General features: G+C 40.8%; 1 protein-coding gene across 1 annotated transcript in view; it reads right to left on the reverse strand.

Moving 5' to 3' along the window:
- The window catches only part of tmem178bb (transmembrane protein 178Bb), a gene marked incomplete at both ends in the record, with an annotated part of 163,141 nt that overhangs the window by 57,040 nt on the left and 79,110 nt on the right, over nucleotides 1–26,991 (reverse strand). The window contains one exon of the mRNA XM_083999604.1: nucleotides 19,552–19,665. Within this exon, the coding sequence (XP_083855730.1) occupies nucleotides 19,552–19,665 (114 nt within the window). The remainder of the gene's footprint in view (nucleotides 1–19,551; nucleotides 19,666–26,991) is intronic.

Consider the following 26,991-nt stretch of genomic DNA (forward strand, 5'->3'; position numbering starts at 1 on the left):
AGTTTCTGAAAATAACTTCAACTTCTTTGAAAAATTTTTTATCTAGAGGAAGTGGGATGGCAGCCATAAGAAAATTTATCCTCGGTAGGACATTCATTTTTATAGTATCTATTCGGCCCCAGATAGTTAATGGGAGGCCTTTCCACCTTTCAATATCTACCTTAATGTCATTAATAAGGTTTTTCAAATTAAATGAGGCAATATCTTGTGGGTTCGATTTCAAAATTAAACCCAAATAACGCATTCCCTCAGGAGACCATTTGAATGGCAAACCAGTAATATGTGACTTAAGACAGTAAGGATTTAAAGGTAAGGCTTCAGATTTCTCCCAGTTCACCTTATACCCCGAGATGGAGCCAAAGTCTTCCACTATCTCCAGAATATGTTTAAGGGAGGTGGATGGGTCAGATACTGTCAATAATATGTCATCCGCAAAAAGACTTAATTTTATTTCTGTTACGGGGGCTGGGACACCTTTAATATTCTGATTATTTCTAATTAAAATGGCCAAGGGTTCCAATAATAAAATAAAAAGCAAAGGGCTTAAATTACACCCTTGCGGGGTCCCTCGATTAAGCGGAAATTGATTGGAAATTATACTGTTTGTAATAATTTTAGCTTTTGGTTGTGAATAAATCAAAGAGATATACTTAATAAAATTGGGACCAAATCCAAATTTAGACAATGTTTTGAAAAGGTAAGGCCATTCAATGCGGTCGAATGCCTTTTCGGCGTCCAACGATACCGCAATGGCTGGAGTAACAGATGAGTTTGCATAGTGCATTATATGAAGTAACTTACGCATGTTGTCTGCAATTTGCCTTGATTTTACAAATCCAATTTGATCTATATGGATAAGTTTAGAAATAATTCCCTCAAGTCTTCTTGCCAGGATTTTGGCATAAATTTTTCTCTCAGAATTAAGAAGAGAAATAGGGCGGTATCCCGCGCATTGCAAAGGGTCCTTATTTGGCTTAAGCAGAACTGTAATAAGGGAAACTTGGGAAGAACCTGGTAGGTGACCTATTCCCTTAGCTTCGTTAAACACCCTTTCCAATTTATCCACTAATAATAGGGAAAAGGTTTTATAAAAATTTATACTATAGCCATCTTCCCCTGGAGCGCGACCGCTAGCCATATTGTTGATAGCAATTTTTATTTCAGACTGAGTTATTGGTCTTTCAAGGTCCTCTTTGTCTTCATTTGTTAAAGCAGGCAATTCTATACTGCCAAAAAATCTATCTAGATCTTCTAAAGAGGGTTTAACCTCTGAAGAATAGAGAGATTCATAATATTCCTTAAATCTTTTATTAATATCTACAGGAGTTTTTAATATTTCACCATTTTCTGATTTAATGGCAGGAATAAGACGAGAAGCCCTGGCCTTCTGAAGCCGATACGCCAGTAATTTCCCGGCTTTATCACCGTATTCAAAATATTTTGATTTCAAACGATACAAATCAAATTCGGTTTTTTTGTTCATTAAATTTTTAACTTCAAATTTAGCCTTTTGTAGTTCTGTATACAGCTTATTGTCTTTTGGGTTTGCCTTATGAGCAGCTTCCAAATCTGATAATTTTTTGGAAGAGTCAATTATATTTTTAGCTCTTATTTTCTTTTGATTTGAAGCAAAACTTATAAGCCAGCCCCTACAGGTGGCTTTGTATGCCTCCCATGTGGTAGCAAAGGATTCAACGGATTCACTATTTATGTCAAAAAAGAATTTTGTCTCTTTATTAATTAATTCCACCAAACTTTCGTTTTGAAGCAAAGAATTATTGAGTTTCCACATGGATGACCGAATACGGTGTAAGGAGGAAGCAAATGTCAATGTCAAAGGGCAGTGATCACTGAAAATCATATTATTGATTTCAGAGGACCAGACATTGGAGAACACATCTTGTGTAACCCAGAATGCATCTATCCTTGAATAAGATTTGTGAGGGCTTGAGTAAAAAGTATAGTCCCTTGAATCAGGATTCATCAGCCTCCAAACATCAAATAAACCTGCATCCTTACATAAATTTATGAGGGATGCTGAGACTGTTCGATCAGAAGGCAAGGGCTTACTACTCCTGTCTATAGTTGGGTTGGAAACCGCGTTAAAATCACCCGCCATTATTATGGGTTTGCCAACATATTGTGAGAGAATTGTATTGAGGCCATTAAAAAAAGGAACCGAGTGAATGTTTGGACCATATATATTGGCAAAAACTATAGGATCGTTATACAGTAGACCTTCAATTATAATATATCTACCTTCAGGATCAACTAAAGAGTCATGAAGGACAAAAGATGTTTTTTTATGAACTAAAATAGTTACTCCCCTACTCTTACTGTTGAAACCTGCATGGAAGACCTGTCCAACCCATTTTTGCTTTAATTTAAGGGCCTCAGACTGTATTAGATGGGTTTCTTGCAGCAGGGCTATCTGTGTTTTAAGTTTTGCTAGGTGGCTTAGAATTCTAGTGCGCTTCACCGGACTATTCAACCCGTCCACATTCCAGCTACAAACTGTTACACTGTTTAATGTCTGGCTTGCCATTTTATTTCAGAAGACAAATATAAACATGTATCTGTAAGGTCCTTATCTCACTAAACCCAATATCCATTCCCCCTAGCCCATTTTCCAACTTGATTATTTGTGAACCTTCTGTACCAAAAACTAAAGAATTTACAAAAAAGAAAAAAGAAAAAAGGAGAACACAAAAAAACAAAACAAACATTAAGGCATAGCAAGAGCTATGCTCGATGGAGCCAAGGGGATCCATAAAAAGGTGATTAAAATAAAACAAATACTTCCAAAAACCGTCCGACAACGCTACTGTGTGGCCCGTTGCCTGAGCGCAACTCCAGTATAGTCCATAACTTTGTATATGCTTTTCCCCTTTTAAGAAAATAAAAAACGAGCGCAAAAAAAAAAGAAAAAAGGAGGAAACAGCCAGATATTTTTTTCTTTTCTTTTTCCCCATTGCAAAATCCATTATTTACATATCAAGTGCATATTCGCAAGACAGAGTAGCCTCCGTAATATTCTGTATGTTGGCGCGTGCAAGGGAGCAGGACGCAAACCACACGCACACGCCAAAATTAAAATTAAAAAAATTAAAGAGGGAGGAAAGGAGGAAAGAAAAAAAAGGGAGGGGGGGGGGAGAGGAAAAGAAAAAAGGAACTCATTCACAGTCCAAACGTAATCGATCAAAGCACACATTGGCTAAAGTAATAACTTATATCCACTCTCTTGACAGTTCAATCGGGAGTAGTATAGAATTCCCTCTCTACATCTGTATAGAAACTAACAAAAAGTAGCCTAGTACAAATACATTGAAATTAATTAATTAGCCTAATTAATTAATTAAACAAAAAAAAAAGGAGAGAGAGAGAGAAAAGAGGAGAGGGACAAAAATACAGACCATGTGCGCTTCACTAGTCCCTGAGTCTAATCAGAAACGGATAGCGGGTAGTAGACGTGGAAGATCAGCCCTGGCCTTGGCCGGAGTGTCGTAGCTGTGCGTATCGGCTCCTATGTTGACAATAAGCCGGGCTGGAAACAGCAGTTTGAAGGGGATCTTCAGGCGATGCAACGCTGCTTTGAAGGTGTTAAATTCCATCCTCTTCTGAGACACGGCCGCCGAATAGTCCGGGAAGACCAGGAATTTTGAAGAATTAAAGGACAGCTCCTTACTTTGCCGCGACAACCTGAGGATCCTTTCTTTGTCTTCATATCTGAGAAACTTGACCAGAATCGAGCGCGGATTCTTTATGTTGTCTCGCTGTGCGCCCACGCGGTGGACGCGCTCCATTTCAACAGCAGGCTGGCCGACAGGAAGAATCTCTTTGAGCAGATTAGCCATAAAGGCTTTTATATTGGAGCCCTCAGCTTTTTCTGGAATAAGAACAAATCGGAGGTTGTTTCTCCGTGAGTAGTTGTCCATATATTCAATCCTCTGGCTGAGCTCCAGTATCGAAGTCTCAAGTAACTTTTGCTTTGCCGAAAGAGGAACAAGTTTGTCCTCCACGTCTGATATTCGCTGCTCAGCGTTGTTGATGCGGGTGGCAAGGGTGGAAAGCTCCGACTCGATTCTGTTAGTTGTGGCTTGTATTGCTGGCAGGTGATCCGATACAGTCTTTTGAACCAAATTTAGGTCGAGGATCAACTTTAAAGCCCAACGTGGTGTGAAGCGTTCACCTTCATTTTGCTGGTCGGGAGCCTCATTGTCTTGATTGCCTGCAGCGGTGGCGTGGACTTCGCTGTCGTTAAGTTGTTGTAGCTGCTCGCCGAGGTTTTTATTTTTCCTCGGCATAGTGTCTACCAAATGTTGCCGCACGTAATAACTAGCCGAGCAAGTTAGTAGACTCTTGAATGAGGGTTTAAGCCGTATGCAATATCATCGGACTGGAGCGCGGCTCATGACACGTCCTACCCCACCGAAGTCATTACCGGAAGTCCTGTCACCTCATTGGTAAACATGAGTGCAGCACAGACACCTGGGGGGGTTGTGCATGATAGCGGGCCACAATGAGATAACTTGGCCCAGCACAGGCCTGTCTGTGAACCGCAGCGTACGGCTAAGACGTTACAGCTTTAACCCCTGCTGATGTTTCTGAAATGAATGTCACTTCACAAATATTGAATACTAATTACACACTTTAAACTGTCCTCAATTTATGTTAATTATGCTGCTGTTCCATTCAACATTTATGTTGTTCTTTTTTCTTCATTTTCTTTTTAATACACTCCGGAACTCCCCTCATGCTCCAGGGAGCCGATGGTAGCCATTACTTTTCATGTAACCTTTCAACAATAATCTAACACTGACAAAAATAATTATAGACTTGAATATCTAGAAAGTAAAAAAAAAAAAAAAAAAAAGGTCTTATTCTTACTTATAATCAGCCACTTCTTTCCCTTGGTCTGTGCTACATTACTGCTGCATGTACTGTTTGTAAAATGAGCCTGGATAAAGCTTGTTCACAGACTTAAATATCAGTATGTGATGTTCTGCACTGACCCGTGCTATTTCTAGGAAATAGCCAAAGCCTTGACTGCGTATCTGACACTGACAAAAGCTCTGACCTTTTCCCACAAATGAGCTTTTGTATATTATCCAGCGAACCAGTCAGAGAACAAGGCTGCAGCATTACACGCTATTGATTAACACCATTAAAGGAAGTTTTAACCGTTTTGGGGTCCATTATTTGAGAAAATAAATATGTCTGAAGCACGTTTGACACATCCCGGGCCTCAGGAGAAGCCTCCTGGTCTGGGCTTCTGTTCCAGCTCCAGTGGTTGTCCCTGCTGGACCGGGACACAGCTCTCAGCTCTCATCGCCGGACTGAGGCTTCTTCGTATGGATGAGCAGCGATGACTCACCGGGCCTACGGGGCGCCGAGGTTACACGGCGAGACTCAACTGATTTCCACTAATACGGAGCGCCCCAAGCAACCTAAGTATAATGAGGTGCATCCATGACTGCCAGCTATGTGTTTCTGCAGCAATTCAGCCCTAATAATTAGGCCTAATTGTACTTCCCATCAGTCATTCACAACAAGAGGGAACGAATCCACGCAAAGTCATCCACATACCTCCGGATCAACTCCATGTTTTGTGCGAGAGGCAGTGAGTAATGTTTGTCATGCCAATGAGCATCCCCCGTTTCACCATGTCTAAATATAGAAACCAAACGATTTCTCCGCTAATTATTATTACCATAATTACCCGCTGCTTAGCATAATTCCTTTAACTTGACATCAGACAGCAAGGCAACATGAAGGGAACTTTTTGAAGCTTTAACACCCGTCCCCCTGTCAGATGATTGGTAACATGGTGGGTTTGATGATGCGCGAGGAACACAGGGCTGGGAAAAGAGGCCGCGGCCGTGACGATGTGGAGACCGGGCAGAAGGTTTCCCTCAGCCATGCGATGCAGGATGTTCCCAACAGCAGCTCACTGACTCGCATATAAGTAATTGCGCGTTTTGACCTTTCTCTCGCGTCACGTCTGAACATACAGAACATCGCGTGCGAATGTTTTCTGCAACTTTACACATGGAGACGGTATAAGGTTGAGCTGGGCTGATGCAGTGGTTGATTTATCAGAGATGTAGGTCACACTGATACTAATGTGTGTGTCAGGTCAGGAGATGAATAAGACAACACAGGTTCTGTTGGCTGAGGAAGAAACATCTTTAAATGCACAAGGTGACATCATCATATATGTTGATTCATAGACTGTTAATAGAAATTGATCAGTTCTAGGGATGCACCTGAGATAGTACATACAACTTTGCCTCAGTCCTTTGGGTTTGAGTCCCACCCATGGTCCTTTGCTGTCATTCTCTCACTGTGCTGATCGAATTTAAGAGGAAAACAAAGAAACATCATTGGGTTCAGCTTTTACTATTTATCAGCCACTTCCTGTCTCTGGCTACATTCACACTGCAGTTACAAGTGACCTGAATCCGATTTTTTCGCTCATATGTGACCCATATCTGATTTGCTTTTGACAGTGTGAACAGCACAAGTCGCATTGAATCTAACATTTTCGAATCATATTCAGGCGACTTTTAAATGTGGTACTGAATCTGATACGTATCGGATTGAATGCGACCGCAATCTGAACAGCCAGGTCGCATTTAATGCGACTTTGACGTCCTTCTGACCCGCCAAATCCAAATCGGATTTGAGCAATAAATCGGAATTGTGCATTAAGACCTGCAGTGTGAACGTAGCCTCTGTCTTTTCATTGCATTGTTTTCCTTGGTCAAAGTCAAAGTCAACTTTATTGTCAATGCTTTAAACATGATTTACATTATAGAAATTAAAATTGTCTTTGTTTGCAGTCCCGTTTAAATAGAATAAATAATACATGTAGTATAAAAATATATGAGATATAAATACAAAATATTTAAATATAAAAGTTAAAAAAGAAAAGGTACGTATGTTGCACATACTATTGTTGTACTGTCTGTAAAACGAGCCTAAGGCTGGACAGAGCTCCCAATAGTTTGTTCACAGAGTAAAGTTATGTTCTGCACTGAGGCGTATTAATTTCCAGGAAATAGCTATAGCCTTGGACACATATCAGACACTGACAAAAGCTCTGACCTTTTCCCTTAAATCAGCTTTTGTATATTATTAAATGAGCTGTCAAAAAACAAGACTGAAGCGTCGCAAAATGTTATAAACTAACTGGAACCTGGAGAAGAAAAGAAATGTAGCAGTGTGGGTGGAGAAGGGCACATTTTGTAACTCTATGCTTCCCTCAAAGATGAATATACAACATTGTGTTATCACTGAATCAACTGGAATATGACTGCACCCACTGAACTTTAAATATTTGTATAGAGCATCCAAGTTTATTGCACAGCATTGTAATATATTTCATATGAGAGACTGAAGCTAAGTGATGTATACACAGCCAGGGCTACATCTAAAGAAGTGTTTCTCCTTTATTAGTGTCTGTTGAGTGTACTGTACATTTATCCTCTTAATCACATGATAAATGAGGTCACAGTCAGTCAGTCAGTCACACAGGGGAACAGACCTGTGCGCAGTGCCAACTACTGTAAATACTATAGGCTGCACTGGGCCACTTACTCACAACTATAAACTCACAGGTACAACACAATCTACTTTAACAATCCAGAGGAGATTGGGATTTTCTTTTGCAATAAAGTTAGCCATTAGACAAATCATCTAGTGTGGGGAAAATAGGTTTAATGACCATATGATTTATGGGCGTTGCAGTGATTTAGTAATGCACTGTCGTAAATAATCTTTTAAGAGATTGTTTTAAAACAAACGGTCAAAGTGGAAGCAGCAGAGGTCCAGGATGTTTCTTCGTACTTGGCTAAACTTCCCCACAGCCACAGAGGAATTTATACAACTGCTTTCACATGGTGTTAAGTATTCATCAAGTAGACTGACTGTAATGTTTAGAGCTGGTGGAGTGGCCCTTTAAATATGTTATAAACATATCAAGTGTTTTGGTATTTGGGGCTGTAATGGTCTCAGTTTGTGCCTCGGCCATTAAAGGGGACATATTATGGAAATATCACTTTTTGAAGGCTCTTTAACATATTTGGGTGTTTGTCTTGACTTCTGGCCCCCAAAATGTGAGAATTGACAAAATAATCTGTAATGTTCAGGCTCCCTAGGTTGAAATCCAAGTGGTTTTATGAGCTGTTCCCTCAGTTGTCTTCCAGTGATGTAACTAGGTTTCGAATTTGCATAATACCACCCCTACCTGGTACCAGTAGAAGGGGTGGGGCAAGCAGTGGTTCATTTGCATTTAAAGGGACAGGCACTGAAACCAGCCGTTCTGAGCAGGGCTGTTTTGAGCAGATGAAAAGAGCTGTGATGTTTGATCCTTGGGGGATTTGGACCACAGCATGTCACAGACATGTCTTTAAGACACCTGGGTACTATTTTGATTTGTGGAAAGGGGGCAGAATATGTCTCCTTTAAAATAGCCAAGTGATAGTGGAGAGAGCACCTTCTCCTCTTTGTGTACATCACATGTTTTTGTCTTCAGCTCCAGTTCTACTGTTCACTATTGACACTTCCTCATCTAAATGCTGATCCCAAAAGAAGACCACCCACTGTTTTCCAGTTACTTAAAAAAAATCCAGCCTGTCGTTTTGGGAAATTTGTCATCGTGTCTCTTCCAAGTTGCTGGTGCACTGGGGAGGTCTGGGAGGTGTGCAGCTTAGCTTAGCTGGAAGCAGAGGAAACTGCAAACCTTGTCCAAAACTATAACAATGTGCCTTCTAACAATTCCGAAGCGGTTTGCACTGTGCATACATTTATGATCATTTGATCTGCCTCACATCAAAGTCTCGGCCTCGGGCGAGACATTTGAAGAATTCTGACAGAACTGCGAAAACTAGGCCCCTATTTCCATTTCTCTCTCTCTCTCTCTCTCTCTCTCTCTCTCTCTCTCTCTCTCTCTCTCTCTCTCTCTCTCTCTCTCTCTCTCTCTCTCTCTCTCTCTCTCTCTCTCTCTCTCTCTCTCTCTCTCTCTCTCTCTCTCTCTCACACACACACTTGTGTCACTATATTTGTGAGGACCTGTAATTGATACAATGCATTCTTTAGCCTCTCACCCTTAAATTAGGCATCACAATTGATGCTTAACCGCAACCCTCACCCTAAATTTAACCTAGACCTGATTATAATCTTGACCCTCAGACCAAGTCTTAACCCTTGTTCTCTCATTTAAACTTATGAGGTCCAGTATTTCAGTTTATGCAAACCTGTCAGACCCCATTAGTGCTTTTGATTTGAAACTAACAGGGACGATCAGCGACAGACACGGCATCTTTCAATATCACCTTGGCTCTTTTATGGTCTCAGATATGACTTGACAGAAATGGCCTGTGCCAGTGAACAGCATAATGGTTGTACATAATGAAATATGTTTAATTTTTTTCCCCTTGCATTTCAAAAACACAGTGGTGACATCAAAACTGAACATCTACCTTTTGAGTTTTGAGGAATTCATCACTATTTCACATTTTAGAATAACCTTTACCTATGTATCTTTCTGTCTAGGTCCCCATCTTGGTGGTTTTGGAGATTTTTTTGGGGGGGTTTTAAGTTACAAGTTGTTACCAGCAGTTGTTATCACCAAAGGCCACTTTTGCATAGTAACTATTACTGTCACAAAAGCCAAAGACAGCAGAATGCATAGGACTGGGTATGGCTACTGATTTACTGAATGGACTCAATTCCATTTCAGAAGGTCCAGATTCGATCCGATTCGATATTGATTCATCTAGAGATATTTCAGTTTCAATACCAATTTTGCTCGGTTCCAAATGAGATTTTCACAGAACTAATACTGCAAATTGTACAAAAATGGAACTCGCTAACCTGGTGCATTTTTGAAAATATTTTATGTTTAATGTGAACAGTGCAACTCTTCAGAACAGTCATGGGCTGATAATTCAAGTACTAAATAGCAGTGTGCTCCTCTGTGATCCCGTCTGGTTAGTCTCACCAGATTTGTGCAATTGCTTGAGACTAACAAACTGTAAATGGTATACATCAAAAGATTGATCAAACGATTTTATGAATTTATATTGGATCTTTCAAAAGAAGATCGATACGAATCGGAAATCAGATTTTTTTAACCCAGCTTTAGTTTTCACAGGCTCTGTAGGACTAAGCATAATGAATAAATCGAGCATTACAGTATTTGTAAAAATGAATGGTATGGACCTTTAAAGGTGTGATAACACTCCTTGTGATAACCAGACAATGTGATGTCCTTCCAATACTCTCTCACAGAAACTCAACTTTCATGTGTAACTAGAGGGCTTTAATCCAGAAGTGGCTGCTTTTTCCTTCCTTCATAACGTTGTATTTTCCACTCATTGGTGACCTCCACATGTTCAGGTTTCCTCAGGGTCGCATCCTTTAAACGTGAAAATAAAAAAAAGTGTTGACTGTGAGAAACGGACGGGGGCCAAAGCCGACGACGGATCGCTTTCTGTTTGTTTGCGTGGGAGTGCGGCAGAGATGGTAACGGAGGGGGTAGAAGGTGGAGGTTCTACCTTATCAGCTTAACAGGATGAAACCAGCAGCCCTACAAAGCTCTTAAATAGCAGTGAATCAGTGCTTCTCAATGAGATAAATCCCTGTCATCTTCGCGCGGGGCCTGCTCAGTGCATAATCTACCAACTGTAGCAGCCACATCAGCGTGATGAGATTGAGTGTGGGAGTGACTGCCTGGTGGAGAAATTAGCCTCAGCCACAACCTTTAGCTAGCACCTTGGATTACGCACTGTCACTCATTGACAGCTTTCCCCAGCTCACAATTTATAGTTTCTTTTGAAGTAACAAAAAACCCCATAAGCTGCAGAATGAGAAACCCTCCTTCCATCCCGTCTTCTCTGAAAGCCAGCGTAAAAAAAAAAAAAAAAAAGAAACGAACGCACCCTTCGCCGTTCGCTATCTGCATCTGTGACAGAGAATGAGGGTGGGAGAGAGGATATTGTGTACTCTGTGCTGTTTGCTTTGATGTTCAGCAGTAATAGAAAAAGGTTGTTTTTTTTCCCTTTTTTGGTTCCCAGCCGCGAGTGGCTGCGGCTTTTTGACTGACAGAAACAAATGAGTATCATGTTCATCTCGGAGTCTTTGAAGCGGTGTCGGTGTCGCCCCACTGTTTCCTCAAATCTGTGTAACGGGAGTGGGAGAAATTGTCAGGCCTGCCCAAGCTCGATTTCCCTTCATGAAAGTGAAGACTAGGTTGTCATTCTTACTTAATCCATACAAGCTCCGAGGCAGCGTGGGCGGATTTAGCCCGGGATATCTCTGAAGTTGAACAGCAAACTATTAAACTCTGCCTGCTGACCAAACAGCATGAATAGGCTGAGATGAAGTGGGGGCTGCTTGTCCATTAAAAAAAAAAAAAAAAAAAAAAAGCAGCACTTGGGTTTTCTACTTCCAGGGGGCTGAAAGAGCGACAGCAAGTTTGACTTTATTCTAACACTTCTGTCTAATCTGTCAGATGTTTCAAAGGGTGTAAATGAATCTGTCGGTGCAATGACGTCACTGAGTGGAAATCAGCTGCAGGTCTGTCTCATTAACAGCACCAGGACAAAGGAGCTCCGCTGATGAAGACCCCAACATCTCTGTGGGCAGGGTGATAGATGGGAGGACAAAAACGTTCAGTCTGTTGGATATATACTATAGCTGCACTGGCGTTGTAACTAGCAAGTGCCACAGACGGTAAAAAGAGACATCACTCATATGAGGAACAGTTATAGAGCTCAGAGTAGGCTGCTCCTCTGTAGCCATCTTGGCAGCACCTGACTTTACCTTTACACCCTCTTTCTTTCTTTCTTTCTTTCTTTCTTTCTTTCTTTCTTTCTTTCTTTCTTTCTTTCTTTCTTTCTTTCTTTCTTTCTTTCTTTCCCCAATCCCCATTACCACCAACAAGGTATTGGCTATTTTTCCTGGGCTCCACATCACAAACAGTCCAATCAGCAGCACCTGACTTTACATGTACACCCAATTTTCTTTCTTTCTGTCTTTCATTCGTTTGTTTGATTCTTTCTTTCTCTCAATCCCCAATCCCCATTACCACCAACAAGGCATTGGCCTTTCTTCCTGGGCTCCACATCACATACAGTGCAATCATGCACACCACAGAGTCACATTTCCATAAGAAACATCTGTAAGTTCCAGAAAACATTCATTTTTATGCAGACATACTTTCCATTACGACACGCTATTTGACCACTTTAAATCATAAAGTTATCCTTCCTACCCCTTACTTTCGAGGAAATAAGAGTATTTAAAATAGTTCGATGGAGTTCAATTATGTCTGCCAATTTTCAATAGCTAGACAAGAAGAGGTTGTTCTTTTCATACCAATCTGTTGAAACATGTAAAGAACAACAAAGAACAACTTGTTTGATACACAAGAGAACCTAGCTACGTATAACTCATTTCATTTATGGTTGTCCAAATATTTAACAGGACCAGGACCAACTGTTTTCTGTATCAGACTTTAGCAAGAATCATCATCCTGTCACATAACTTGTTAAGCAAACTGAGAAATAACCTAGAAGTAGTATTTCATTTCTAACATTTTAATCAAATTTTAAATATGTAATTAAATAAAACAAAAGTGGATCTTTGATTTACAGTGAGCCAACTTTGCCTATTTTGCATTTCTATTCGATTAGTTCTGTGCACACTCTTAATCTAATTCACTAATTCAAAATGGCCAAAGAGTTGGGGTGTGTGTGGGAACCAGATAGTTCATGTCAGTTTGTTGCAAGCAAAAGGTCAGCCACCTGTCACTCAAAGCCTAAACTGTTTTGTAACAGGCTATAAACAAGTTTATTTCTGCTGTAAAGGTCTGCATTTTAACACGGGCATCTATGGTGACTGAGGGACAGTGAGATGAATACATGAACCCCATCAGACACATTATTCATAGCAGTGACCATAGACGTTGATTCTTCTTCTGAAAAAACAAATTACTCCTCTGATAAATCAGCCACATAACAGGAATCTTCTTTTCTTCACCTCTAAAACCTCCAAAGCAGTGGTGACAGAGGAACAATGTAGAGTGAAAATGATCAGTTGAAGGTTTCTGTCATCGCTGCCACTTGATGTGAAAGGCATGCTGGGATACTTGTCAATCGCAAAAGTCAAGTCAAAGTGTTGGCTTCCCACTGCTTCAACAGAAAGTGTTACTCCAACAGCTGCTATATTTCAGACTTCCCCTTTTCGTTGTTCCATTTCTTATAGTAAAGTCATTTTTTTTAGAGTTGAAAAATAAAAAACTGTAACATAAAATATCAAAGCACAGACTGGTCCAACTAAGTTCTCAGTAAACAATACATTATCTTGATAGCAGCCTCTGGATGGCAGTCCTTCGTCTTCTCTGATTACTCATCGCATGGGCAGAAATAACGTAATCATAGAAAACGACTGTCGTATCTTTCCAGAGCGAGATCAGCCGGCCTGTCCCGAGGCTGTTTCACAACACAACACATCATTTATTTACTACTCTTGTGATTCCAGAAACTTATGAATCATCATCACCAGGAGGTGCAGAAAGCAGTAATTCATACTCATCAAAAAACTGTGGGATTGTTAGCAGAAAAGACCGTGCACATGCTACAGTGTGTACAGCATCAGCAGTCAGACTGTGGACTCATTAGAAGACGACTGTCCCCTAAGACCCCCACCCCTCCCTCCCCCCACTTCCACTAGTTCAAGGCCTGCATGTAATTTGTTATTAGTGGGTCAGAGCCGCTGCTGCTGCTGCTGCTGGTTTTGGAGCGAGGGACGCTCACTCGGTGGACACAGCTTTGCTTACTCACTCTTTTGCCATTTCTGTTTTCTAGTTTTCATCCCCACTGCGACAAGCCATCAGTTAGAGGGGTGGAGTTATCTCCCACTGCGATGGCGAGTGGACGGGCACGGTAATAAGGACATTAAACATCTCTGACTAGCCGTAAATAAGAGCTAGTGTTGTTTTTTTTTCTTTTTTTCTCCTCCCTCCGGCTTTCACCGAGAGAGAAGAAACACATCCTTTACCATGCATATGAGCCCATAGCGCTGAAGTAGAAAGCAGCAGCGACTGAGCCAAATGTTTGGTTTTTTTTTTTTTTAGAGCATTTGCATACAGAGCACCGGCATCGGCTCTCTCCCTTATTGAGTTCAATAAATGTGATGTCATTTGTCCAGGGCTGGATGTAAAAAGCCTTATCCACAGGGGATGATTTAGGGTCAATGATGTCCTGATGGGAACTGTTCATTTGTCTGAAGCTGAATATACTCAGCGCCATAAACTGTCAAACAGATAGATTCATCTACTAAAACACATGCGCAACACACACACACTTGAATATTCATCTGATTTTCCAGTCAGTAAAACTTTCAACTTGAAACTGGAAAGAAGATGATAGAAATTCTTTCAACTTCCCAAGAATACAGCATTTTTATTCTCCAAATGTATTGCATCTTGATTGCCTGCGTCTAGTTTCCCTATATATATAAAGCTGTAGAGGAGTGTAATCTAGTGTAATCTTGATGCTGTGCGTGCAGCCTCAGCACAAATTGCCGTCTTCTTTCTGGTTCATGTTTACATGATTACGATAAACGTCTTCTTCCATTATGTTCTGAGTGGAGTGGAGAATTTCACTCCCTGTTTTCGCAACCTTATATAGAATTTGACAATATAGCATCATACAGTATGTGTGCTCTCATTTTAACCCTCTTTTTTTAGTTGACTGACTGACTGTTCCAGTTGGAGCTGAACCGTCCTTCACTGTGGTTAAGGAGTATTTTTCTTTATCTCCATTCCTGCCCAGCATATCTTGATTTTATTCCTGGGAATTTACAGCTGGACATCACCTGACCTGCAGTCAGCTATGGGAGGATACTCCCACATTCTTGTTTTACATAATATAACAAACTGAACTGCTCTCATTCTGGGAGGATTGCTTTAGGGACCATTGATTTCTGTATAAGGGCTGAGCTCATTTGCAAATGTTATATTTTTAATACAACCCACAAAGACATACTTCATACCTTTATTTAGTTTACACATCAGTGAATTCAATAACTATGCTCTTCTGTTCTATTTCATTAAATAACACAAGTGGGATGATGTAAAATCATCCAACTTGATGTAAGAATTTATGAAAAAATAAAACGTACATTTAGAGGTTCATCTGGCAAATTTTATAAGATCTGGCAACCTTTTCTGAGATATGTTGAAGAGAAATCAGAGCTGCGTGAAACAATCCAATTAGTACAACCATGGCTTCAACAACCTGCTTAAATTTTTACTCTATACTGAATGTATTGTACTTTTCTAATGATTGTTTTTGTAACATTCTCTTTCTCTTGTCCTCTTTTACAATATACTTAAAGGTTATACCACTTTTTCATCAAAATGATTAATTTTTCAAAAATAATAGGCTACATCCACAGAACGTCTAGAAGGGTGCAGAATAAAAGTATTAATTTTACAGATTTTTTTTATAGTGGAAATAATAGTTTTATAAATTCTGACGGGTTCAAAATATATAAATATTTACATCTGGTTACGTTGGCAACATCGGGTGGGGATTCTTTTTCTCTATGTCCATTCTTTGTTCTGAAAAAAGCTCAATAAACAAAGTTGAAAAAAAAAAGATCTATACATCCTATCATCCGTGGCCCTGATATGCTACAGAATAGCCTTCAAACAGAAACTTTTTCCTCCTCCGCTTTGTTGGACGGACGGATTGTGCAGCAGGGAGAAGGCAGAGGGAAGCAGACAGCAGCAGTCCTCTGTGGTTTAGAGCTGAGAGGAGCTTTTCCCAAGCCTGTCACCTGACAGCCGACGACTAGTCAGACCGAGACAGTGACAGTTTGGGGTCAGAGTGTGTTTCCACTCGGCTCATTGGCCAGGCGACTGGAGAGCCTCGACGAGCCCAGAGGAGCGGCTCGTGAATGGCAGGTATCCTAAAAGTAGATAGACTCCCCCTAGATTCCTCTGACAGCGCTCGCACCCACACTGATGTAATCTAACAGAGGAGCCGCAGCGTGGAGAGGGAGCGCTCCACCTCGGGCCCGGGACTTAGTGGAGTAAAACTCAAACACAGGCAGTGAGGCTCAAACTGGATCAACACTGAAGGCAGAGACTTGAGCTTTTATTAACCCCACGAACCAGTGTTGGACTGAACCGACATCAAACTGGATATTTATTTTATTCCATTAGACAGTTTGCATTGGGGTTTAAGGAGGTGCTATGAGAAAAAAAAATCATGATTATGTTGATTAAATAGGCACCATAATGACTTTCATGCTAATATTCTTTTTTTATAAAATACTTTCAGGCCATTTTTGCCTTTATTTGATAGGACCATGTAGAGAGACAGGAAGGCAGGGAGAGAGACTGGGGGAATGACATGCGCTTAAAGGGATAGTTCAACATTTTGGCAAATTGGCCCATTGCCATAATCCCTAGGCTATAGTTTATAGAGGAGTAGGTTTGTTATCTTAAATTGTCGGTGCAAGCTATTTTTAGAACGGTGGAGCAGAGCTGCGAGCTGCTCAGAGCTACGCTACGGAGGCTAATGGGATTTCTTGGTTTTCTTCATCAAACTCATCAAATACACAATCCAACAACTCCAAAAACGCTCTCGTGTGACCTGCACATTCACCACGCTATGAGATAATAACAGAACGTTACGAGACCAATTTGCCAAAATGTTGAACTATCCCTTTAAGATCATCACAGTTAAAATGCTCCCCTCATCTAGCCTAGAAATCTAGCTGCACCCTAGCGGCAGCAAATCTATTTGCTCCGTAGGTGGGTCTCTTGTCTGACGAAGAGCAGCTGCTCGAAACTTTACATTATTCCTGACATTAAATGGACTGCATTCAGGAGCCCTGCGGTGTGCGAGCCTTTCTACTTTCTTTTTAATTCTCCGTAGGTGGGTCTAGAAACGAGCCATAGGAACTTTTTGAGTCTCGAACACCGTTTGTGTTCACCAATCACAGCGCTCTATCTGTTTAGAGAGTCGTTGGGTGGGCTTAACGCGATGACGACATACATTTTAATTGGCGTGTCAGGCTAACGTCATCCTGCTCTTTGCTCTGATTGGTCGTAGTGCTACCCTATTGGTGCAGAGGCAGTTTGAAAGACAGCCTTCATCTCACCCCCTGGATTGAGCCGAGGTCTACCGGTCGTTGCCAGACTAGACATTTTAATGATATAGTCTGGCTTGTCAGGCTACCCCTCATCATGTTACTAAGAGAAATCGAATAAAAAGTAAAAAAAAAACAACTCGACCACCGAGCACCCCGATATCCAAATTTGTAAATAGCATTCACCTTATGGGGCCTGTGAATGTACAGCAGGTTTATAGAAATTAACTTTCCAAGTTTCTGTGTCAGATATTGTGTCCTTGACCTAAAGTGCTAGAAGTCTAAAATCTAAATGTACAATATGATCTGATGACATTCAGACGTTTGCTGTTGAACAAACAGTGGAACAGGGGATTAGAAGGATGGACAGACTGACAGACTGACCACATGGTGCCACCAGTGCAAATTAGAGGTGGAATAGTGGATTAAGTAGTTGCACAATCCTGGAAATGTTGTTTCTATGAGACCTGCAAAACCACACACATTAAGCCCTGAAGATGCGTCATTAAAATCAAAGCAGTTCATCCCTTGGAAACCACAAATGAGCTCAGCACACATATGTATTTTTCTTATTTTATGTAAAAAGAAATGAAAAAAAAATCCCTAAAAAAAAAGTATAAAAATCATAAAGATATGAGCTATTAAGTCAAACCTATCTTTCTGAAACAAAATTATAGTTTTCAAGTAAATGAAAATTAGGACTTTTAAAGCACTGACACACGCAACTACATATAATGAAAAACATATCAATGCATGTCAAAAAAGTGAGTTCAAATATGACGGTGGTGTCATTTATCTAATGTTTGAGTATATAAATTATACTTTTCAAATTAAAAAGTTATGAGGGTGGTCAATACTTAAAATTAGATCCAAAGTTTGACTAATATGTGCTTATGTACAAAACTGACAGGTGACAGCAGACAGGGTGGTTGGATCTGTCTGGGATGTACCACACCTCTCACAAAGTGTGAGCTCAGTGAGCTGGGATCAGCGCCAGCCTCCACTGGATTAACAGGTGTAGCTATACCAGACTGATGTGGTAACCTGATAATGGCTTGAAAGGGAAAGTCAGGTGGGGTCACACCTGGATTTATAGAATCAGACAGGCAGCATTCACTCTCTCGGGAATTCTCACGGAAAATGTCACAGAAGTCAATATTCGCAAAGGATTTTTTTTCTGTCAGTCATTTTGCTCAAAGGAAACTTTTGAAGCGATTAAAGGGATAGTTCACCCAAAATTGAAATTTCACTCATTATCTACTCACCATCATGTCGACTAAGGGCTGGGAGAAGTTTCAGAGTCCTCCGTGGCTTCTCTGAGTTACAGGGGGTCTCGGCGTGGCAGTGCATGTCCATATAACGGTTGCAAATGGATACCAACTGTCTTCGTAACAAAAAGACACACCAAAAAACATCCAAATACCTCCACGCTGCTCGTATGTAATGTCCGTCTTGTATTGAGATGCGAAATTGTCCCGAAAAAAATTAAATAAGTCTATATTTCAAGCTTGTTTTGTAGTGGAAGCTCCTCTTCGACGATCTGGGAAGAGGAGCTTCCTCTACAAACAAGCTTGAAATATAGACTTATTAAATTTTTTTCGGGACAATTTCGCATTTCGGGGCTTCAATACAAGACGGACATTACATACGAGCAGCATTTGGATATTTTTTGGTGTGTCTTTTTGTTACGAAGACAGTTGGTATCCATTTGCAACCGTTATATGGACATGCACTGCCACGCCGAGACCCCGCTGTAACTCAGAGAAGCCACGGAGGACTCTCCCAGCCCTTAGTCGACACGAGGGTGAGTAGATAATGAGTGAAATTTCAATTTTGGGTGAACTATCCCTTTAAGTCACCACATGGAAGGTCGGTTGGAACTGTGTCACAATTTCACAGCTGATCAGAATGAAATAATTGCATCAGACTTGAACTGTTGTTGGTCTTACTCCTGAAACAATTAAAGATAATAAAAAATCAAAGCCCACTCTGAGTGAGCCCAGCTCACTGTACAGTAAATGACACACTACACCAGCCCCACCTGTGAAAATGAACATTAGCCCGCAGGTTTAATCACAGTCAATTCTTTACTGCAGCTGCTCTTTGCCACATTAACAGCTTCCACTGGAAGCTCAAGCAAGGAAAGTCAATTAAACATAAAGACGGAGCAAAGCAGCCAAATGACTCTCTAATGGCTAATGTGGTGTATTTCTATTTATCTTTTTGTTCTTTAAAAAAAAAAACACGCCTATTATAATATGAGCAGCACGTCTCAGAGGAAAGAAAATTTCCACAGCCTAAAGCGTTTACACATAACAATGAAATGGTGCGCTGTCAGAGGAGAAAGAAAAGAGGGAGAGAGAGAAAGAGCAGCAGACTTACGGAGGGAGTGCCACTCGTCCTGCCTTATTGTCTTGGTGATGTTGTATGAGAGATTTTTGGGTATCGTAGCTGAGGAGTAGTGATATTTGATGTAGGAGCACCTCGCAATGGAACCTGCAGAGGAGGGGAGAAAAAAGAAGAAAAAAAACACAACATACTGAGTCATAGGTCGTTACATAAGGTCCACACATTGAGACTTTGCCACAGAGGATGATGATTGTACGTCTGCAGTCATTAATAAATACCCACACACAAGCAAAAATCAGTCACGCGGGCCCCGAAAACAATGGCAATCTGCCGTCGTATTAGACCCCATTGTGTCGGCGGCGGAGGAACGCTTCCAACATATATTTCTATTATCTGCAGCTCTGGTACAATGGCTGTCAGGGAAGTGATGCTTTCTTCTATAGCTATTAACTAATCAGTCATCATGGGAGATGCTCATTGTGTAATTATAAATGTTTCCAACAGTCCCCTGCCCCGCTCACGTCTGTGGGACTTCACTCATAACGTTAGACCTGAGTCCTGCTGACAGGCAGACAGACAGCTGAATTAACGGAGGTGGCTGAGTTGCAAGAATATCGAGATTAAAAAAAAAAAAAGGTTGTACAATCAAGCTGAGACAACTATGTAATGAGTTATCATGTTAACTAAGCAGGTGAATTTAACGGAACTGTGCTGGCAGATCAGAAAACACTTCAAAGTAAGAAAAGATTAGAATACTTGAGATGGAGAAAATACAAAGATTTTATGTGAGATGGAAGAGGAAACAGACTTCCTCTCTGTATTTTATTTTGAAAATCCCCTGGTGTAGAACCAAAGTAAGGTTTTGGACACAACCAGGTGTCAGAATAGCAAAAAAAACTAAACAGGTCCTACAGGTGTTTGTCATTGGACAGTTTTTGTCACTATGGATACAAGATGTAGTCAGAAAACTTAAACAGGTGTGTAGCTGACATCAAAATAAAGATGGACATCTGACCTGTGAGTATTACTGAATATAGTATATGGGTCAGTCAGACCATTGACATGGTGGAAGTGATTAGGAAACCAAGCCTGAGCATGTCGTCGGCCTTGGGATTGAGTGCTGACAGGTTATTTCATATATTTGCTCACCTTTGCGTTTATCCATACACGAGGCGGTCATGCTCCTAAATCAAAACCTGCCATGCACACCTCTTTTACACTATGCATCTTGCACTTTAGGCACAATTGATTAAGCACTTTGCAAAGCTGGTATGAGTATGTGTGCATGTGCATGAGAATGTGTACGAGTGAATGTGTTTTCTAGGTAAATGCAGAGACTGCTTGCCAAAAAACTGCCCCCGACGGGGACACGCATCAGCGGTTTTGCATGAATTTACCTAGAAAACAACTCTGTTCCCTTATTATCTCACAGCGTGGTGAATGTGTAGGTCACACCTTGTCCACCAGAGCGTTTTGGAGTTGTTGGATTGTGTATTTGATGAGGGAAACCAAGAAATCCCATTAGCCTCCGTAGCGTAGCTCTGAGCAGCTCACGGCTCTGCTCCGCCGTTCTAAAAATAGCTTGCACCGACAACAAACCTACTGCTAAAACTATAAGGATTATGGCAATGGGCCAATTTGCCAAAATGTTGAACTATCCCTTTAACTGCTTGTTATAAGCGTACACTATGACTATGCATGTGACAAATAAAGGATATTGAACTTGCTTCTTTTTATTTTTGGATGTTTCTGCTTCTTTTCCATTCTGCAGCACTTCCTGCCTCCACGTTATCACAGTCAGCCACACATGTAACGATACAGTAACTGTGTATATATAATATAATATATATATATATATATATAACCTGTCCTGTTCCTTCCTGTTGACCCTTTCCATCTAGATAACCTGGTACAGAGCCAGTCCTGGGCCCTGTATTAACACAGTGTGAGGATGGTGGCTGTTATTACTATATACTCATACAATGACTGTAATTTCCTGGCTGGTGGAGAAAAGCGCGCTGCTTCCTCTCAACACCATTACATTACACCACATGTCTGCTCTAATTATTTCTGGCAAGGCTTCGTGGCCCACTGAAAACTGCATTATTGCTGGAGTCCTGGTAGATTTGAACTGCACAAACAGAGACAACCGGGATAACACTCCACTGCCTCTCCTCTGTCCCGCGGCCATGCAAACACACTCACACAACAACGGCAGCAACACAAGCAGCAGCGCACACTTGGCATAAACAAGCAAACCCAGGAGGCCACAACTGCTGACAATGATAATTACCCATTCATGACTATCTCCTTAGCAGTGGTGCAGTCAGCACCCAGCAGCTCACACAAGATCGAGCGAATGTATTAGATGAAACCACTAATACAACTAATGATACAGTTTATTATTCTGAACACTTAAAGCCGCACTATGTAACTTTTTTTTCTTATATTTTAGTTCAAATATTCTCGCACAGACTCATTGAGGAGCAATAGGAGAAGGCTCGAGTCTGGAAAAAAAGCTGATGGCTGTCAATCAATACTTAAATGCTTTTCTACCACTCTTCTACCACAGGCTTGCATTGGCTTGGGGTGGGCGGAGCCAAATGGAGCAATGAGGGGGAAGGGATGTACTGTATGGTACTTGCATATCGTAATTTTACAAAAGCTTAACTCTTTCGACAGCGTTTTCAAAAGTAGAGGACACACGGGCTAAGCGTCTTTGATGTTATCTGTCTTAGGTTTTGCCCTAAAAAAACCAGGAGAAAAGCAAATATTAACAGATGGCAGATTGTAAATAATTATGTCTTAGTCTCCATACATTAGTCTCTGTAATCCCGGAGGCTTTACACACAGAGAGCATATGATGACAGCCTGCTACATGTGAAAATACTACTACACTTGACTTATTTAGCTCTGCATGGGAGTAGGTCAGTCTGTTTGTCAACCACTTATTGTGCAGAAGGTTATCTAAAGCAGTGGTTCTCAAAGTGGCGTCCGGGGACCCCCAGGGGGTCCTTGAGAGGGTTCAATTGGGTCCCCAACTTTTTCGCATAACTTTACCACATTTATTTCCCAGAAATATAAATTTAAAAAAAAAATCTAGAGCTTTCTTGGAATTTTTCCAAAAGTTCATGCCACTGGCAGTAATTTGAACCTACATTGACTAAAAAAAGTTACATTATTCAGTCTCAAAACAAATATTTCTGTATTTCTGGTGTTTGTTTCAAAATTTTGTCCAATGGGGGTCCATGGTTTAATTGTGTCAGTTTAGGGTCCTTGGTGTAAAAAAGTTGAGAACCAATGAAGGTATGATAGATTTTAGATTATTATTGCTGATGCTACATAAAGAACATTTTCATGTTGTAAATGAAACAGGGAGTAATGATGTTAGTGAGTTATACTCTGCTAGTGGAATTTGCATAAAATGAAAAATATTCAGGCATAGTACACAAATTTCAAAACCTATGTGTACAATAGTATGTCCCTAAAAGATTAAGGCTTAGATTGAACTATATTTTTCACTGCACTGCTAAAAGCTAAAATGCATTAAAGATTATAATCAACCAGACCCCAACATTAGAATATGCACTGCTTCATTCAGTTAAGTGGTAGCCATTATAGTCCACACAGTGGGGTTCAAAGTATCACTTCTAGTGAAATCACCATGGCTACGGCTGATGGATAATATGAAAATTCTTAAAGTTTCTAATCTCCAGTGGTTTCTTTGCTCCCTGTGTGGGTTCTCTCCAGGTTCCACCCACAGTCCAAACACATCAGGCTGACTGGAGACTCTAAAATGCCCATAGGGGTGAATATGAGAATACAGTGCAAAATATTTCCAAGAATATTTGTCTTATCTATTGTCAAAATGTCTCATTTATAGTCAAAACTAATCTCTTTCCATTTAAAATAAGACTCATCACCTAAAATTGAACTTGTTTTTAGATCATTTTCACTTGAAATAAGTAGAAAATTCTGCCAGTGAAAGCAGGTTTTTTGTGCTTGTAATAAGAAAGAAAAACTTCCCCCACTATGAGATTGTTTAAGTGAAAATATGCTTGAAATAAGTAAAAAGTGTCTAAAAACAAGCTACTTTTGATGTGATGAGTCTGATTTTAAGAATAATGAGATTTGTTTTGACTGGAAATGAGACAAATATTCTTGGTAAGTTTTTGAGTTTTTGCAGTGTATATGTGAATATGTGTGAGGTTGTTTATCTCTTTACAGTATGTTGGCCCTGTGATAGACTGACGACATGTCCAGGGTGTAGCCTGTACCCTGTCCTCGCCCTCTGTTAGCTGGGACTGGCTCCTGCCTCCTCTCAACTCTGCAGGGCTAAGCAGCAGTCTATCTGATGGATGGATGCTTCCTGTACTTCTGCTGGGTTTCATCCAAACCAAAACTCTGGTCCTACTGTATATACAGCAGTAAAATCCACTGAGTGTTCTAACCTTACCTACTCATCCCTAGTGTCTGGTATCCTAATGCAACGCTGATTAATCAGTGATGTTCCAGTGTAATTCATGGACTCAGTGAAGGCTTTGCTTAAGGCTCCCACAAGACATCTCCTGTTACCTCGGAGCTGTGTTTGAAGTGGATCTTATCGCTGCCATCGTACCCGGCTTCGGAACACAGATTTCTGTTGATGTTACAGCACGGACACAAAGCTTTCTAGCAATGATCCGTCTTGTGCAGCGGAGTCGTGGGGCTGATATAGATTTTTCACGATTGTTTGAGGAAGCCTCTCAGACCTGGAGGGATTTCAAATAGGCCAATAAAACCAAAGACCCCAGCAAAGAGGCTTGTCAGGGCAGTATCTTAATGGGCTTCTATTATCCAAGCAACTAATTTGAATGCACCTCAACACTGTCTGCGCACCGCTCACATACAGATTTGTGCATTAAAGATGCCACTAGAGGGGACAGTACCATTTACACACACTGAAATTGTAGGGTTTTAAAAGCTTTTTCCCCTGCTGCAGCGTGGACACAAAATACAAGGCTGACAATCAAGAAGCGGCTTTAATTGGTGCTTGTTCGCGTAAACATTTGCATTGAGGTAATCAGTACCCGGAGCACATGTCCTATTATGTGCTGGACTGGAGGTTTTAATGAAGAGGCACTTGGATTTTCAGAGCGGGATCCTGGGAATGAAGGTCTGACGAGTGGTCAGAGTCCATTAGGTCTGGAGATTTTTGAGGACCGTCATGTCAATGACAATTTCCTCTATCATTCTAATAGCTGTCTTTTACCGTCTTATTTCTTTCTTTTTCTTTTAAATGTATTTTTCGGTTTTGATTCTAATCTTTTAATGATTTTTATAATTCTAATTGCTGTTATTTCTTTCTTTTCCTTTTTAATGTATTCTTTTGTTTTTGATTTTAAAGGGGACATATTATGGAAATTGCCATTTTTGAAGGCTCTTTAACATATATTACGGTGTTTGTCTTGCCTTCCAGCTGCCAAATTGTGACAACTGACGAATAAATCTGTAACTTTCAGGCTCCAGAGGTTGTTTTGAACGGATAAAAAGAGCTGTGATGTTTGATCCTTGGGGTATTTGGACCAAAGCATGTCACATATGTCTTTAAGACACCTGGAAACTATAATAATATGTCATAATATGTCTCCTTTAATGTATCATTTTCTATGCCTCTGTAAAGCACTTTGAATTGACTGGTGTATGAATTGTGCTATACAAATAAATTTGCCATGCCTTGCCTTACAATAATGTGGGATGGAAGAAGTGGTGTTAAACATTTCATACTTCAAAATAAAAGTTGAAATAAAATGTACTTCCCCTTCATACAAGGGAACCAAAGACACTCAACAGACAAGACCTCCCAATGCAAAATGTAGTTTAATTTCCACACTTGACACATGTTTGTCAGCAGGTATCGCACTTTTCTTTTCTTTTTTTAACCTTTGAATGCAATGACCTGACAAGTTCTCCGGGCTGACCTGTGCTCCTGATGATGCGGTCGGTTTTCCCAGGATGCAGGATGTCAGCGGGCGCCAGAGTTACAGTAACAACATTATCAACAAAAAACAGCTTTTTATGCACAAGTTGTTCTGAGTCAGAACCATTTTTGCAGCGTGATGGGAAGTCACCTTCACATGTATATTTTTGCTGCCGTAACAGTAGGAATGGATGAGTAAGCGTTCAGAGCTTGAAAGTAGGCTGGAGACCTCCTCTCACACACAAGGGCATTCTGCCTATCTGTCTGTCTTGTCTGGGAATTTATAGCAACACATCTCCAAGGTATCTCCTCCAGATCAACTGGAGCCCAGGATATCACACGTCCATATGCTAACACCTGTATATGTAACAACACAACCCTGGAGTGACACTGTTGAAATTAGCCAAGTATCTACAATAATCATGTACCCACTTGCACATACTTTAATTTAAAAAATCCAATCCAATAACCAGCCCTCCCTCTTCCCACCCACTCACAGAGAGCACTGGGTGATATCAAAGACGCGTCTGTGTGTGTTATGTCAAGGAGACGATCTGTTAGAGGCTTGTCCAACAAAAGATTATCTAAGGGCCGGGAGGACACATCTGATCTCAGTACCAATGGGTACCCTGTGCAACTAGTAGTTTTTCATTGTTTCTGGCAGTTTCCTTCCATTCCTCACCATTCAGATTGCATTACACTACACAAAAGGGTTCACACGATGCACAGTGACAGATCACAAGAGTTGCGCCTCTTCTGTTGTGTCTCTGACAGAACTGCAGCTGCTCACGGCACATTCGCAGCCTCCCAGTGGTCAATACATTGGAAGTCTGAGACCTCTTTTCCCATAAATCCTCAGTTTGTGTCCAGGTGTTAAACTCAGCTGCAGAAAACCAGAACTAGAAGACATAGTTTACAAAGTACAAGTTTTAATTTTGCCTTGCTGTAACGCCTCCTCCGTGTTGAACTGTCTTGATAAGTTCAGGGTGATCTACAACATTAATTTGCTACCAAGACTTCCCGCTCAGATGTTTCACATTAAAAGCCCCTCAGCAGCTCAGAGGGCAACACCCTCCTCATTCAATGCAGGAGGTAATTACAAATAATGCTTTCTTCCAAACTCATGCAACCCACTCCTTTACCTAACATGTTTGTACCGTGTCCTCTATCCATCTTTTACTCTTTGTCATATACATTTACCAAGCACTTTGGGAACACCTGTGCACCTGCTCATTCATGCAGCTACCCAATCAGCCAATCATGTGGAAGCAGTGCACCGCATAAAATCATGCGGTTACAGGTCAGGAACCTCGGTTATTGTTCAAATCAAACACCACAGAGGCAGCAGCTCTGTGGACGGAGCTGACAGAAAGACTACAGTCACTCAGATAACCACTGTTTACAACTGTGAGCAAATTGAACAAGACGTTGAGCTACTGGAGGAGAAACAACAGCAGAATCTGAGCAGCAGTGGTCAAGGTGGTGCACAGGTGTGATGGATGTTCTCTTGGTCC

The sequence above is a fragment of the Trachurus trachurus genome (assembly GCF_905171665.1).
Source record: "Trachurus trachurus genome assembly, chromosome: 23".
Classification (NCBI taxonomy): domain Eukaryota; kingdom Metazoa; phylum Chordata; class Actinopteri; order Carangiformes; family Carangidae; genus Trachurus; species Trachurus trachurus.